General features: G+C 29.7%; 1 protein-coding gene across 1 annotated transcript in view; it reads left to right on the top strand.

Annotated features, from left to right (window-relative positions):
• LOC106877350 (nipped-B-like protein) overlaps positions 1–16,459 on the top strand; it is a 195,910-nt gene that overhangs the window by 149,744 nt on the left and 29,707 nt on the right. The window contains exons 19-29 of the mRNA XM_089350068.1: positions 1,320–1,420; positions 1,805–1,949; positions 2,787–2,903; positions 4,780–4,815; positions 9,354–9,497; positions 9,766–9,804; positions 10,511–10,606; positions 12,364–12,569; positions 14,105–14,207; positions 14,596–14,694; positions 16,234–16,380. Of these exons, the coding sequence (XP_089206194.1) occupies positions 1,320–1,420; positions 1,805–1,949; positions 2,787–2,903; positions 4,780–4,815; positions 9,354–9,497; positions 9,766–9,804; positions 10,511–10,606; positions 12,364–12,569; positions 14,105–14,207; positions 14,596–14,694; positions 16,234–16,380 (1,233 nt within the window). The remainder of the gene's footprint in view (positions 1–1,319; positions 1,421–1,804; positions 1,950–2,786; positions 2,904–4,779; positions 4,816–9,353; positions 9,498–9,765; positions 9,805–10,510; positions 10,607–12,363; positions 12,570–14,104; positions 14,208–14,595; positions 14,695–16,233; positions 16,381–16,459) is intronic.

Below are 16,459 nucleotides of genomic sequence, written 5' to 3' on the forward strand. Positions count from 1 at the left end.
AAAGGAGGGTATGGTTTTATTTCTAGCATGCTACTACAAGCCTTCTGGTTGAGAAACCAAAAAAGTTTCCTATATGGAACCATTGTCTTTTCAAATCCCATTAGATTTCTTTATTCCACTGAGTAACTAGTTGTAATGTCAAAGTGAATGCAAACATTGTATCACTGTTTTTGCTCAAGCAGTGACAAGCAAAGATGTAGAATGTCAGTATTTGCACTTACATGCACACATTTGACAAGCTTCCATACTGTTTTATCTTACCAGTTCCACTCACAAAGAATTGGTTAGTCTAAGGTTATGGTGGAAGAGACTTGCTCGGGGTGTCATGCTAAGAGACAAAATTCAAAACCATGTAGTTACAAGGAGAACTCCATATCCACACAGACATTCCTGTGTCTTTTTCCATAAATGAGTTTGTTAAAGAAATGACAGGAAAACTGACATCAAATCACATGAGATGATGGGACATTGAATAAGGAGAAAGCAGACAAGATAATGAAAAAGCATAAGAAAGCAAATCCAACTATTTAGATCAGTAGCCAGCAACATTTAAATCTCACCAAATATGCACTAGACACTTTTTTAGCTGAAAATAATTCAATATTATCCTTCATCCCTACAATATACATCAGTAAGCTTGTTCTCTATTAATTAAAAGAAAAGTAATGCCATCACATCCTTAGGAAGACTGATTTGTTGAAAAGTTTTCAGTAAAATCCTATCTGTTCCCTACTTTTATTTATCTGTTACATTCAACATCTTCAACGACATCATACTGTAACCCATTCAATCAAACCTTATATAAATAAATTAGAATCTTGTTTCCATTAAAACAAGTTAATAGCTATAAGGAATAAATTCACTAAGGAATATCAACTCATACTATAAATTACACTCAACAATGTCTTCTTAATCCACATACAATTTCAACATTCTATTATATAAAATACATTTTTATGTGGTTCACATTTTGATATACTTCTCAAATTAATTGTTTTCTAATCTAAACTACACTTAATGAGTTATTGCATTATCTTTCATCTATGGTTCAGACATTCACAGACTTTACCAGCTAGTTCTGAATCTTACCTATTGTATTCAAATCATTAGGATTAACTTTGACTCATATCTCTCTGTGAGTGGTGAAATAAAAGCAAATATGATACCTATACTTCTTATGCTTTCAAAAATAGAAAATCTTCATCATTTGTACAGAAAAATACTAAGATGAAAAATTTGTATTAAATGATTGTTTTAACATTTTTGTATCTTTTCAAATACTACAAATATTATCTCAATACTTAACATATATTTTTCAGATTTTTTCAAAATATGACAAACACAGGCAGCTTATTCTTGAAGATATTTTTGCTTCTCTTGCTCGTTTACCATCTAGCAAACGAAATCTTCGGAATTACAGGTTATTCTTTTTTTTTTTTTGAATATTTTATTATGAAATTAAATTTTAATCGTTTTGAAGTATATATCTTAATTGTACTTAAAATGTTTTTACATAACTTTATAACATTTCATTAATAATGGAATGCATATTCCAAATATGAGTTAGTAGATAGGAGTCTATGAACAGCTTTGCTTAATATCTGAAGTTAACCTTTTGTAGGTAGAGTGTTTCAATGTGAGATGAGTTCTATAAGAAAGTCCAAGAAGTGAGGCTAAACATTCATTAAGAATTACAATAATGAACTGATAAACTATTTTGCACTTGTTTTGAGTCTGTGAAGCTTTTGTTAAGATTCTTCATTGACATGTATTTTATCTTTCTAATTTTTCTTTTTGTTTCCAGGTTAAATGCAGAAGAATCAATTCAAATGGTAACTGCCCTTGCTTTACAGTTGATCCAGTGTGTTGTAAAAGTTCCCAAACCAAAAATAGCAATGAATCAATTTATGGGGGAGGAAAAAGCTCCGGAAAAAAATTCTAAAGGAAAGGTATGTGAAAGGTTTTACAAATAAAAAACTAAAATAAAAATTTTAAATAGGGCTTACAAAATTTTTCTTTTAAAATATATCAGCAATTATTACTAAAATTAAGGAACTTGGTTATTATTTTATAATGTTTGTTAGAAAGTGCTGTTTAATTTCTCTAAGCATGAATTTTATTCCTTTTGAAAATACAATCTTCAAACAAGAGAACCAGGAACCAGCAATAGAAACAAAAACTCCGAACACTGTCACCATCATTAGTATATGCCTGTTCTACTACAGGTTGGATTTATTTTAGTGTAGCTTACATTTTTCTTTCTTTTTCTGAGAGTATGTTCCTTGCTTAGTTTCACATCTTAATCTTTCTTTGTCCCGGTTACAATTAAAAACCCACTTTCAGAACTTTCTATAAATTGCACATTACCCTTTTGTCATATGTTCAAATAGTTATCACCACTACTTTGCTCTAACTTTCGTTTCTTTACCATGTGTGTGTGTTTTGCTTTCAAGTTGTTCAATAAGCTTGCCTTCTATTTTAGGCACTTGTAGAATCATGTCTTAACGTATTTTAGTATTCTACCATTTCAATATTATTTGTGGTTAGGGTGTTGGGCTTGCAATAAATAAGTCCTGGATGTTTCATTGTGTCAAGAATGAGAAGGTATTTATATCTGCTTGTGATTACATAGGCATGGAAAATAATTAGTGAAAACTTTTACCTTTGATTCTGAGTGATAGTCATTGGGGTAGATGAGGGTACTAGATATACTATGCCTGGAAGAGAGGGAAAAAAAATTGAACAAATTTATCTTTTTTGTTTTAATACTGGTATTTCTATTTCAGACTGATAATGATGTGTTAATTGTAACATCTTATGAAACTGCAATGCGGACTGGATATAACTTTTTATCAGTTTTTTTTAAAAAAGTATGTAACAATATCTTTTCTACATTTCTAGATGTAATTTCACAGTAAAGCATGCATATTAAATTAATAGGAATTTGTAAACTTCTTTTATTAACTAAATCATTATTAAATAATATGATCAGGTAGGGTAGAACACCATAGAAGGGAATAAATAGCTTAATTACTAAAACCACGATGAAGCATATATACCTTATTATCATCAATAGAAAAGAGAAGATTAAATAGAAATTGTTTATTAATTCAATCATTTAAAACTAAATTATTTAGTTTTTCATAATAGCTTTTATGGAATTAAACTTAATTTTTTTTACTCCTTGATATTTATATTAGCTTATATATAACAGCACTGGTAGCTTTACAAGTTATAATATACCTCTTAGATTAAGTAATAATTCTCTCAAGAATTAAGTAAAAGAAACAGGAAAAATAATTCAGAATCCTTGTCCAGAACTGGATAGATCCCAAAATGTAATCAGTTTGTGCCAGTCATGAGGCCAAACATTCCTGAAAGTTTCAACCGAATCTATCCAGCAGTTCTTGAGATATCGTGTTCATGGATACACAAAGAAACATGACTGAAACAATACCTCCGCCTTTGCTAAGGCAGAGGTAATAACATTATTTTAAAATGCTGAGAACTTTTTACCTCTACAATAAGAAGATCCTAAAATTATGTTTATAGAGGTATTGCAAAAACAAAATTTGAGCCAAATCTGAGTTGGTCACATGTACAGCTCTAATTAAATTCATATGGAATGACCCTGTAGTATATATATATATATATATATATATATATATATATATATATATATATAATATATATATATATATATATATATAATATAAATATATATATATATATATATATTATATATATATATATATATATATATATATATATATAATATATAAATATATATAATATATATATATATATATATATATATCTATATATAATATAATTATATATATATATATATATATATAATATATATATTATATATATATATATATATATATAATTATATATATAGATATATATATATATAAATATAATATATATATATAATATATATATATATATATATAATATCTATATAATATATATATTATATATATATATATATATATATATATATATATATATATATATATATATATATATATATATATATATATAATATATATATATATTATATATATATAAATTATATATATATATATATATATATATATAAATATATATATATATATATATATATATAATTATATATATATATACTTATATATATATATATATATATATATATATATATATATCTATATATATATATATATATATATATATATATATATATATATATATATATATATATATATATATATATTTATTTTAAAGTGAGTACTACCATAATTGATGTAGTAAACCAAGAAATTTTTAATTAAAATTATGTCATTGCATTTACTATCTGACTTATTCTAATAAAATATAAAAAAAAAGCTGGAGTGTCAGGCCAAAATTTTAATTAAAAAAAAATAAATATGCAGTCCTGTAAGGAGTTAGATCGTTATCAATACATTACTATAAAGAGTATTTTCTTGATGTAAATGTATGCGAATAGTCATTTATATGTGTGTGAAAAAAACAATTTATTTCTTAGTTTTTTTTTTTTAATATAAATGTTTATCAAAATGTATTGAGCTGCTTCAGTGCAAAATTGATGAAAATTGGTTTTTATTGAGACTATTGGAAATTTATCATTTTCATTTGTAGAATAATCTACTCTTTAAGTAGTTTGATTTTAAACTTTTATCTCCCATTGTTAAGGTGATTCATATTTAGAATGTTTGTCGATAAACTATATATTTAAAAATCTAAAATATATTAATTTTATTTTGTTTTGTTTCTTTAGGACTTTTATTGAGTCTCTTAGGGCGAATCCTTGTAAGTTTTGAGTTATTTAAGAATTGTTTTTACTTTTGCATTGTCAATATTGCTAAGTATTGATTACTTTTCTTGAACTGGTGTTCTGCTTCAGAAATATTTATGTTCTTAGAAAATTGAATTGAATCATATATTCTGTTATCTTAGAGTAAACATGGTTTAGAATAATAGCTTTGTAGTTTAGTAATTTAGTATGACTCACTAATACACACAAACCTAAATTGGTTTGAGAAAAGTATAAATGTATGGATGCATGTTTTTGTGTTTAATGTGTAATTTATCTCTCTCTGTCTCTCTTTTAACTTACAAGATGATTAAGAATTGGTCATCAGACATTTTATGGGTTTTATTAAATGTGATTGGATGTTAGTCTTTGGGAAAAGAAATGTAAACTAGAAGCAGATAATATCCAGAGTTGAACTTACTTTGAAAAAAGTTGATGTAATTAAAAAAAAAATTGTTGATAGAAGATAGAAGAAAGCGATTTTTATTACTCATCAAACTTTGAAATGTTTGATGCTGTTTTTTTAAAACGATTTGAGTTGCATTAGAAGGCTATTTGGTGTCTGTGTATCAGTACATCTCTACAGGCTTAAATCGCACATATCTACATACTTAGACAGCAGAAAGCTAGGTTTATGTTTTTGGAAAAGTATATTATAGTTGAGTTACAGAAGGATATAGTTATTTGTTAATTTGTCGTAAGTCAATAGAATTATTACTCATATTGGTTAAAACCTTTTAGTGTATATGTTCAGTAGATATAATACAGACTAAGACACTGAGACATTTCAGATCATTACAATACATTGTGTATTTATCTGAATATATCACTTATTTAACATTTTAAAAATATTTTTATATTTATAAGGAGTTAAAAAACTTTATTTTTGTTATTCCATTATAATTTTTAAAAATTACTTATAATATTTTTATTATATCTTTTTCTTATAAAGAAAAGATATAATTTGATGTCTTGTTCTTTTCTCCAGTTTTGGTTTTCAATGAATTGGTAAAGTAATTAGGTATGAGCTGCTTTTTATTTCAAGATAAGTTATCATTAACTCAGGAACTTCATGTTTAGTTCAATAATTCATACAAAATATACCTTCTGAATGAACTTGTATTTTTAGTTAAATGTGTATACATTTAAATGTTTGTTGTATTAGAAGGATTAGAATGTTACTCTGGTCTTAAATAATTTTTAAATGTAGGATGGGACCTGAATTAGCAATATGTAATATTTAGTTTAGCTGTTAAAAAAGTATAGAAAATTAGTTATTATATTCTTGTTGTGATGATGAATAATTCTCCTATATTTAAATCATCGATCCTAAATGTTGCAGCTCATTATAAAATGTTTAAAGTAAAATAATTACATATACATTTACATTTTTTTTAAAATATGGGCTTATTAGTGACAGATGGGCAGTGCCTATACTTCTTTAAACACTCCCAAACTGGCAAGATAGATGCTCATTTGAAGTTTTTATTGTTCAAGATCTGGTGGAAAAACATGAATGGAAAAGAAATTTTTAGAGAATAGCACTTCGGAGAAAGAAGAGTTGCAGAAAATGTAATAGTGGGGTTCCTGGGAAGTAAAACACATCCAAGACGACAAGTTGTGAAGGAACAAGTGGGCCAAGTATGTAGTTAGCTTGTCTAGCAAGCTAGTTGCATACTCTATGAATATATTGTTTGAGATTATAAAGACATTCACAGGGCTGATTGTCTAATTGGGTTGGATCAACCAGTAGAGTTTTTACACTTGGTGACTGTGTGTATAGTTACCAAGATTGGTTGAATGAAAATGATAGTTTTGGAGTGAGTTTTATTGAGTGAATGTAGTATACAGGCAGGAAATGCAAAAGCTTTTTAATTGGGAGTTGAGAGAATTATCTTAAAACTGGTGGATAGGAAGATTCAGCTGGTAGATCCTCTTCACTTTGGGAGATGGGAGTCATTTGTAAGCTGTGAAATGTATGAAGATGTCTTTTGCTTTTCTGATGGTTATTTTGCAGGCATTGTTGTGGTGAGTTAAAGCACTCCAGTTCATCCGAGTGGATAGCTTCTTCCAGATGTTGTAGGCCTTGTTCTTCACCTGTACTTCTGCAACACATCTGCAGGTGAATCTCTTAGGGGAATTTGTTGTCAGGGGCTTTAGTTGTGTGAGGGATGTGGAGGTATATATGTAGGAGAATACTTTAAACAGGTGAAATATATTTTCTACTGGGGTAATCAGTATAAACTAGTAGAGCTCTGGCAAATTAGAAATACCAAAAAGTTAGCATTGTGTGATATGTTATCATAATGAAGTAGTTATCAGGAAATACAGTAGATGTGGATGATATGTAGGGAAGGACTGGTGTGGAGAGGTAGCAAAGAAGTCATTAGTGTTACGTGTCAGTCAGGGATAAAGACAGGTACAGACAAATTAGAGGAATGCAAAGGATAAGAGAAACTGTGAGCCATGGAGTCACAGAGGATGACTTGAGAGAAGTTCTTCATGTAAAATGCTATGTGCCTAAATAATTACTGGTGGTTGAAGGAATCATAGACACAGGAAATGTCTGCGGTTAGTTACATTTTAAGTTTTATAAGTAATGATTTGAAAATTTATTTTTTAACTCAGATTGCATATCCATCCACATTAGATAGTACATACTTGGGAATTGAAAAATATTATCACATTAAATTCTGTTAAATATTGTATCCTTATATATTATACATTATTTTTGTTATTAACATTCCAAACAGTGGAAGGAATCTGGGGTAGAGGGAGACCCAGAAAGACATGGGATGAGGTGGTGAAGCATGACCATCGAATGTTGGGGCTCACAGAGGCAATGACAAAAGACCGAGACCTCTGGAGATATGTTGTGACCGAGAAGACCCAGCAAATAAAGTGAGTTCACAGCTGTAACCTATGCCAGTGTTGCATAACCAGCCCACTCAAAAGTAGCTTGGATTGTAGGGCAACATGTCATGCTTGAGGAAACCTATCGAGTCAAGTACATCAAATCCAAAATCAAATGGAAATTGTAGTTGTGATCCCCATGCCCGTGGCACGTAAAAAGCAACATCCAAATGTGGCTGATGCCTGCACTGCTTTGACTGGCTTCCATGCCGGTGGCACGTAAAAAGTACCAACTGATCGTGGTCGTTGCCAGCCCCCTCTGGCCCCTGTGCTGGTGGTACGTAAAAAGCACCTACTACACTCTCAGAGTGGTTGGCATTAAAAAGGGCATCCAGCTGTAGAGACACTGCCAGATCAAACTGGAGCCTGGTGCAGCCTCCTGGCTTCCCAGACCCCAAAAGACATGATGCTCATAACAAGAAAATTAATTGGTAATAGTCCTTAACCCAATAAATTAATTTCAATAAAGCAATATGACAATATCTACATAATTGCTTAGATTGTATCTGAATTGTATTGCATTTGATCAATAATAAGTTAGGCAGTTTGTGGGCTATTAAATAGTTAAGTTATTCCACTGCTATAGTTCTACACAACAATTATAACAGCATTTAATTATATGACCTATTGCATTTTTGTCTTCATTCTTGATGTTTTGATATACTATTTTAAGAAGGGTGAACGATAGCAGAGTCTGTTATAACACACTAGAAAATGCTGTGTGATGTTTAATTATCTCTTGTTAGGGTTGAATAAGCCTTTTATTCTTCAGTAAGATAAAATATCCAGAAGTCAAATACTAGAACTGATTTAATCAACTATACCGTCTCAGAAAGTTTGTGGCTTTGTGCCAAAGTTTGAAATGAATTATAACAATATGATGCTTATTAGGTATTTAATAAATCATTACTAATCTCCATTTTATAAACTAACTGTTGCAATTTCTTATTTACTTGTGACCTGATTAACCTTACTTTTGGTAATAATAAATCCAGCAATTGTTTTTATATAACTTTTGCACTCATGGTGTTTTAGTTTCTGTGCTTTTCGTATTAAACTCTTAGCTAACCAAAAATTTTCTTCTTACATCTTTCTTTGTTTATCTTTCAAAATCAGCATATGTTCTTTTTTTCACTACTTTGTGCTATGTTTATTAGATGGGCAGTTTAATTTGATGTTGTTTTCAACACCAGGGGACAGAGTACCTTTCATTGGGGTGGATAATGATAGATCTGATAGTTTACAAGAATTTATTAAATAGGTTAGATGCTAGAGAAGTATACTTTTATTTTAACATTTTTGATTTAAAGTTTCATCTTTACTAAGATGCACTATAAAAAAAATTCCATCATTTAAAATTCTGTTTTAATGTTCGTATTTTGTTGTTGTTTTAATACTTTAAAAATCTTTCTGTTGAATGTATACAATGTGTTATTCATACTACATAAATAATACTACTGATTTATAATAATTCAGACTTTTTGAAAACATTTCTGTTAGAAAAAATAAATGATTTAAAGTTATGCTGGATACCTTTGAAAAACTACAAAATTATAAAATTTTCAATATACCAAATACTTACATTTTCAGGATTTTAAGTAATTCTATTTTTTATGTTTAGGTGCAGCAATTTAGTAACAAATCCACAGACATGTCACTGCGAGTTGCTTCACTTGAATATCTTGGTATTGTTGCGGCAAGGTTACGTAGGGATGCAATATCAAGTCACATGGATCAGGAAACTGTAAATGATATTGTTGAGAAGGTAATTAATCAGGACATTTTTTGTATTTGGAATTTTTGATTTTTTCAATGAGATTTTTAAAATTTAACAATTAAATTTAAATTTGCTTGTATTCCATAATTGGAACGTCATCTACATACAATAACTTAACCATATTTTGTAGTATACTCTGTTTTAACAATGATCAATGTATATTTTCTTTATATGCTGAATATACTGTATAAATATACTGAATAAACTGATCTCATTTAGAGTAAAAAATTTTATTGTATTTTATTTTTTTTCCTAGATGATGTTTTCAGGTCCGGACAGAAAAGATTCTTCATTAGTAAGTCATTTTCTTTGTTCTTGTATTATTTTTAAATTTAAGTGTTGTCATCAAAGGAAGTTATACAGTTGTTCTATTAATATAAAAACAAATCTTTATGGCATTTCTACTTATATTGATTTATACATTTGGATTATAAACTTCCTGATGTTTTGAATAAACCATTATTATAATCCACAAATGTTAGGTCTAGATTGAATGTTGATTATTGTATATAATGTATGGGAGATGTCAATCTATTTCTGATTTAACTCTCTCCTTCATAGTTAGTTTATGAACTTCTCAGCCCACCTTTGTAATTTAAGATGGGAAATTATATACCAAACTTTTCAATTAATTTTTTTTAAAGTTGAAATTGCATAAAGACAAGAAAATTAAGAGATATTTTCCTCAACAAGATAGTTTTAACAAGTTCATAAAAAATTGTAATTTTATTTTTATGAAGAAAAGTTTCTGTTTATCAACAAGTGAAAATAATTTTTGTAATTGTTAAATAATATTGTTTTATACTATGTAACTACTTTTTCCAATCCATTTTGATAATTTATAAAAGAGTTTTTATGATGTTTTCAATATTTCTAAACATATATCTTAGTGAGTAGACTTTTGTGTTTGCAGTTAAATTTTTTTGTAAATGTTTTATTAATTATGTTTTGAAAAATTATAATTTGGAAGGATTTCTCTTGACAATGCTGTTGTATTGTAGATGAATATGGATAAGGATTATAGGCAAACAGAAAGCCTACAGAGAGCATTATTAGATTATCTTGCTGAGCATGGACAGAGAGAACCAGCTTTATTGGTAAGATGTCTTAATTGTCAAGTGTTTATTATAATCAGATACAATTTCCTTTTGTTGAAACAGGTTCTTAAGTTTTAAAAATATTGACATACTAATTTTACAATAAGCATAATGCCTCTTATGGATTGGAGGGAAATGTAATTGTGTGATGCTCATGTATTTCTCAAAAGCATTAACCATGTAAGTAAATTTTGGCTACACTCAGAAATCTAAGTATTGCAAAAAGTAAAATTTATTTTCCTAAACAATGTGTGTGTGTGAGAGAGAGAGAAAGTGGTGAAGATCCCCCCTTCACATCATATCTTCACCATCTCTCTCTCTCTCTCTCTTCCTTCTCTTCAACTGAGATAACGATGTATCTCCTTTTCTGCAAGACACCTATATCTGACTGTCTACTCATACTCTAACCTCTCATCACTTGGCACAAAGCCAACCCACTCAATACCACTCCTGCCTCAGTTTAAGGTCTTGTCTTGCTGTTTACATAATTACCTCACTACTACTGGTGCCATGTAAAAAAAACCACCTAAGTCACTCTGTAAAGTGGTTGGCATTGAAAAATTCATTGGATATGAAATATAAATTTGAATATCACTAGATGTACAAGAAGAATAAGAGTTTATATATGAAGATATCGTAAATTAAGATGATTAATGTGAAACAGTTATTTTCTGAAAAACCAAAAAGTTTTTCAAATCTTTCTGAATATATGTTAACCAAAACAAATATTCAAAATATTACATTCACATATATTAGGGCTAAATTGTAGCTAGGATTGAACTAAAGTGAGTGGTTTATCTGAACAGTGTATGAATTAAAAAAAGTTGTTATATTTTCTGTTACCTGAAGACTAGCAGGAACATATTTCCAGTTTGACTCTGTATTCAACTTGGTCAAATTTCCTCTGCTTGACAGCAAATAAGATTTGAAGGAGGAAAAAAAAAGATATTTAGAGTAGAAAAAACCAAAGTGGGTTCTGATAATTCTGAGATCAAATCATTTTATGTTACTTGAGGAACCAGAAAGGAAAAGAAAGAGAGAACATGATGAACAGCATTCTTTCAGTGTCTGGATGTTGCTAACTTAACATTTTGTCAACCAGTTTTCACAATATAAGACAGAACCAGCTGTCAGCCAACTCCATTGTGAAAACCACTTCACTGCCATCTGTTTAGGAAGGGCAGGCAGCTTTCCTTTGGGTTGTGGCTCTAGTGAAAGACATGAATAAAAGGATTCAAAATGGGCACTTTCTTCTTCAAATAAGCCCTCATTGATTTTTTTCCCCCCTCAACTTTTACTTGGAGAGGAAGGTAAGAATAGTGAAGTTAATGTTCACCCTCTTTCAGTAAATTTGTTGAAAGGTGAGTGAAGGTTGTGAACATAGTCCAAGTGAATGAAGGTAGTGTACTTTTAGGCTGGAGAATGACAGCTGGATGAAAAAACTTTGGTAATAAAGATAATTTTTGATTGTCCTAAGGTGACAGTCCTATTCTTAGGATATTTTTAAAATTTGCATACTCTGTATATTTTCAGTTTCTTTTTCATTTCCCATTGAGTTTCCATGTAAAACTCCACATGTAATGTCCACCTGAACTGTATTGCAAAAATTCTACAATTGTTTGTGGTATTATTGCAAAAATTCTATAATTGTTTGTGGTAAGAAAAAAGATTTATGAATGTATGAGAAGTTGAAACATATTTACAATAACAGCAAGTCTTTTGGAAATTTTCAGTTAATGCTTTGTTTATTCCTACAGTTTTCTCGTTCATTTTACATTGCACAATGGTATCGGGATACGGATATGGAAGCTGAAAAGTCAGCAAAGAAAGGATCTAGAGCAGAACAAGATGGTGATATTGAAGAAGTAGACAGATTAGCAGAAATCTTGGCTGGTTCTGAAAGAAAGAAAAAGTTTTTGCTGTCAATGGTTCCTGTGACTCCCAAACCATTGGGAACTGTGAGGTATCATATCTTTTATGCATTAGCAATTTTGAAACTATCAATTCAATTAGATAATAAATATTCTTACCTGGGTTTAGGATGGAGTAGTGAGAAAGGATCTTCAGACATTGGGCCTTGCAGAGGAGATGACAAAGGACTGAGACTCCTGGTGGTTTGCTGTGCTTGAGAAGACACATCAAGCTAAGTAAAACTGTAGCCATCTATACATACAGGTATGTTCTCTACATCCCTCTCTCTCAGCTCTGAGGTCCTTCCCTTGAGTGCTTGCAAGTGCTGGTGTCACGTAAAAAGTGCTCATGCCAATGTCACATAAAGGTGCCTATGCCAGTGTCACATGAGATGCACCCAGTACATTCTGTAAAGTGGTTGGCATTAGGAAGTGTATTCAACTGTAGAAACTATGCCAAAATAAACGGTTGGAACCTGGGTAACTCCCCAACTGGTCATTTCCTGTCAAACCATCCAACATATATATGCCAGCACGGAAAGCAAACATTAAATGATGATGATGATGTTTCAGATAATGGTAGTTTGATTAGTGAAAGAAATTATTGGTTTTGGGAATGGATTTAGAACATAGAAAAGCATACTTTCATATTTTGGAGGAAACTTCTTTGGAGTGAGAATGAAGTAGTGGTTAGCCCCAGGTCAAGTTTGATTGAGCAAAGCCATCCTATGGTCAAACGTGTCCTAGACATGACCATTCCATCTATTTTTCCAGATTTAGTGTATCTAAATCTGTATTATTCAAATGTTTTTTTTAAGATGGTAGAATATGATTTCAGGATTTAACAGTTATTTCTAGCAACTATTAAAAGACTCCCTCATTAGCTTGGAATAGAAGAGTTGCTTAGCCTCAAGACTGAGCACCTCTGTGATAAAAGGCAACTAAATTATCCAAAAAATCCTTCTTTTAAAGCTGGTAGTGTGTGGTTTGAGAGAGAGAAAATTATTGTTGCTAGCAAGTTGAGCAATTACATAAAGGCTCCCTTTTTAGTTCAGAATAACATTATTTAGTTTGTTGAGAACATCAATGAATGTGGAGGCTTAATACTTGAGATTATATAGCCCAACTACCTTTATTCTTGCGGGAGTTGTCAGAAGAAACCTGAATGAGATGAAAATGATTTTATATGTTCTTTCGCCTAAATAAGATATTTTGTAAAGTTTGTCTGTTTGATATATGAAAAATTTATATTTGGGTTAACAAAATAAGCTCAGACATAAGGATTTGAAGTTGTTAAAAATAACTAAAGCAAATATAATCGACAATACCTAGAACTATTTAAGATAGGTTATGATCAAGCCAGAATACAGTAAGAAAAAAAAAAAAAACAGCAAAAACATTCATATGACTCTATCTAACAAATGATAGTTGTATATAGAATTGATGTTTATATTGAATTCATTCTAATCTTTATTTAGCTCTGAAGATTCTGAGTTATAAAATTCAAATAATTAGCAAATATGAGTGAAAAAGATGAATGTACAAATTCATTTAAAATTCAAAGGATGTTTATTCTTTTTGTAAACAGGACATCAAATTACTTACTTGTTTATCAAGAGGCCTGTCTTGCAGCTTGTTATTTGAGTTCAAGAAGACCTTTTGCACAGAGTTTTGATATATATTTGACTCAGGTATGGTATTTGAATTAAGGATTTCTGACATTTCTAGTGCAGTATGTAATTTCATTCATTCATTCATATATATATATATATATATATATATATATATATATATATATAAGCATGGATGTGTGTGTGTGTGTGTGTATGAAATCAATTCTTAAGTATCATAAATTTGAGATAAAAGTCTCTATTTTTAATTTAGTATTTATGAAACCTTTTACAGAATATTTTATATTATTTATAAAACATATTTGAGTTATATTTCTCTTATAGTGAATATCTTTTCAGATCAGTTTTTCATCATATTAATTAATCATTATGATGAAGTAAAACTTTAGTAAAACGTTTGTTTGATAATATAGTTTCAGGTTTTAAAATTATATATTTTGTTTTACAGATCTTGCGGGTACTTAGTGAAACAGCTGTTGCTGTGAGAACAAAGGCTATGAAATGCTTATCTGCAGTTGTTGAAGCTGACCCGAGTATCTTGGCACGGGTAAAAATTAATTTTTCCTCATTTGCTTTTTTGGCTTTTTATTTTAAGCTTAGAGGTTACTTCATTTTTTTGGGGGAGGGAAGTTTTATAACATTATTTTTTAATGATTTAGTTTTTGCAGTGTCTCACATTAAGCAGTTCAGTTAGCTTGTCTAACGTTGAACATTCAAATGAATTCTAAATTAGGATTTTTGGAAATAACCACTCAGAGTATTTATTAGAATTAGATAAGTACAGCATTTGTTTTGTGCGTGCGTGTGTGCGCAATGAATTAGCAATTGTATTAATGTATCAAAACAGTATATTTACTAAAGTTGTTCATAAAAAGTGGAAGAAATTACCATTTTCTATAAAATTAAAGTAACAGAAATTCATATTACTTGTCCAATTGAAATAATAGTCAAACTAGAGTTAAAATAAGATGCAGTGACTTCGAATTCAGGTGGAGAGGTGAATCTCTTAGTTTAGAAAGAGAGTTGAGAAGTAGAGTGTACCTTAAATATTCAGACAAAGATTTTTTGATTAATTAAAAGTATGTGTAACTTCCCATTGTGCGTGTGTGTGTGTGTGTGTGCGCTAGCTACATTGAATTTTTATTGTTCAGTGTTGACCCTAATAGAGCAGATCTATCATTAAAAGATATTCCAACCTTGGTCATCCTGTCCTTTTATATATCTAATGCTGTATTACCCAACGTGATTCTTCTTTTACTTAAAAATAATTTTTAAGAAAATGTGTGTAATCTGTAGAATAGTTGACTGCATTTTCTAGTTGGTTAAGCAACTGCCTAAAGGCTTCTCCACTGGCTCAAGACTTGAATCCTTGTACAGTTTTTGATAGTTTTTATAATGGTCCTGTGGAAAAGGTACAAAACTTGAATTGACATAAGCACACTTAGTAGAGAATTTATCTTTAACTTTCTAACATGTTGCTTTATCAAAAATAGGAATGTTGGTTCATAATTTCATTCCTACTTTTCACTCCACCTTGAGCAGTTACATATTTTCTAATAGGACCAGCATGGAAGAAATTACCATTTACTATAAAATTAGAGTAACAGAAATTCATATTACTTGTCCACTTGAAATAATATTCAAACTAGAGTGCATGATAGTTAAAATAAAATACAGTCACTTCGAATTCAGGTGGAGAGGTGAAGAGAACTGTTTCACAACCATATGGTTTGGATTTTGATATTTGTTGCTGAAAATAACTCTTGATAAATTATTTTAAATTAGGTTCATCGCTGAGTAAAAGGATTGTGTCATGTTTTGATTCTGTATGATTTAGCAACCCAGTAGAGTTTTTGTCCTTGAGATAAAATCCATTTATGACCATTTTGCATGTATGTATGTGAATTTGATGTTAAAAACTATTGGAATAAAGTGTCTTTCTTGAAAAGTATTGACATCAGAAAGGGCATCCAGTTGTAGTAGTTTGGCACAAGAAATTTTCTCCACTTGTATCAGCATGGAAAACATACACATAAAAATAATGATTAATGGTGGATGACTAATTCAAATTGCATTTTTTTTTCAGGATGATATGCAGCGAGGTGTCCATGGCAGATTTCTTGATCAATCAACATCAGTACGTGAAGCAGCAGTTGAGCTAGTGGGTAAATTTATTTTGATCCGTCCAGAACTCATCCCAAAGTACTATGATATGTTATGTGACCGAATTTTGGTAAGTTTCTTTTCTTTTGTCTTAATTATATAATGCTTTTGATTTCATCAGAATAATTTGTCTTTACCTTTATTTCAGT

The sequence above is a fragment of the Octopus bimaculoides genome, chromosome 4 (assembly GCF_046866305.1).
Source record: "Octopus bimaculoides isolate indiv1 chromosome 4, ASM4686630v1, whole genome shotgun sequence".
NCBI lineage: Eukaryota > Metazoa > Mollusca > Cephalopoda > Octopoda > Octopodidae > Octopus > Octopus bimaculoides.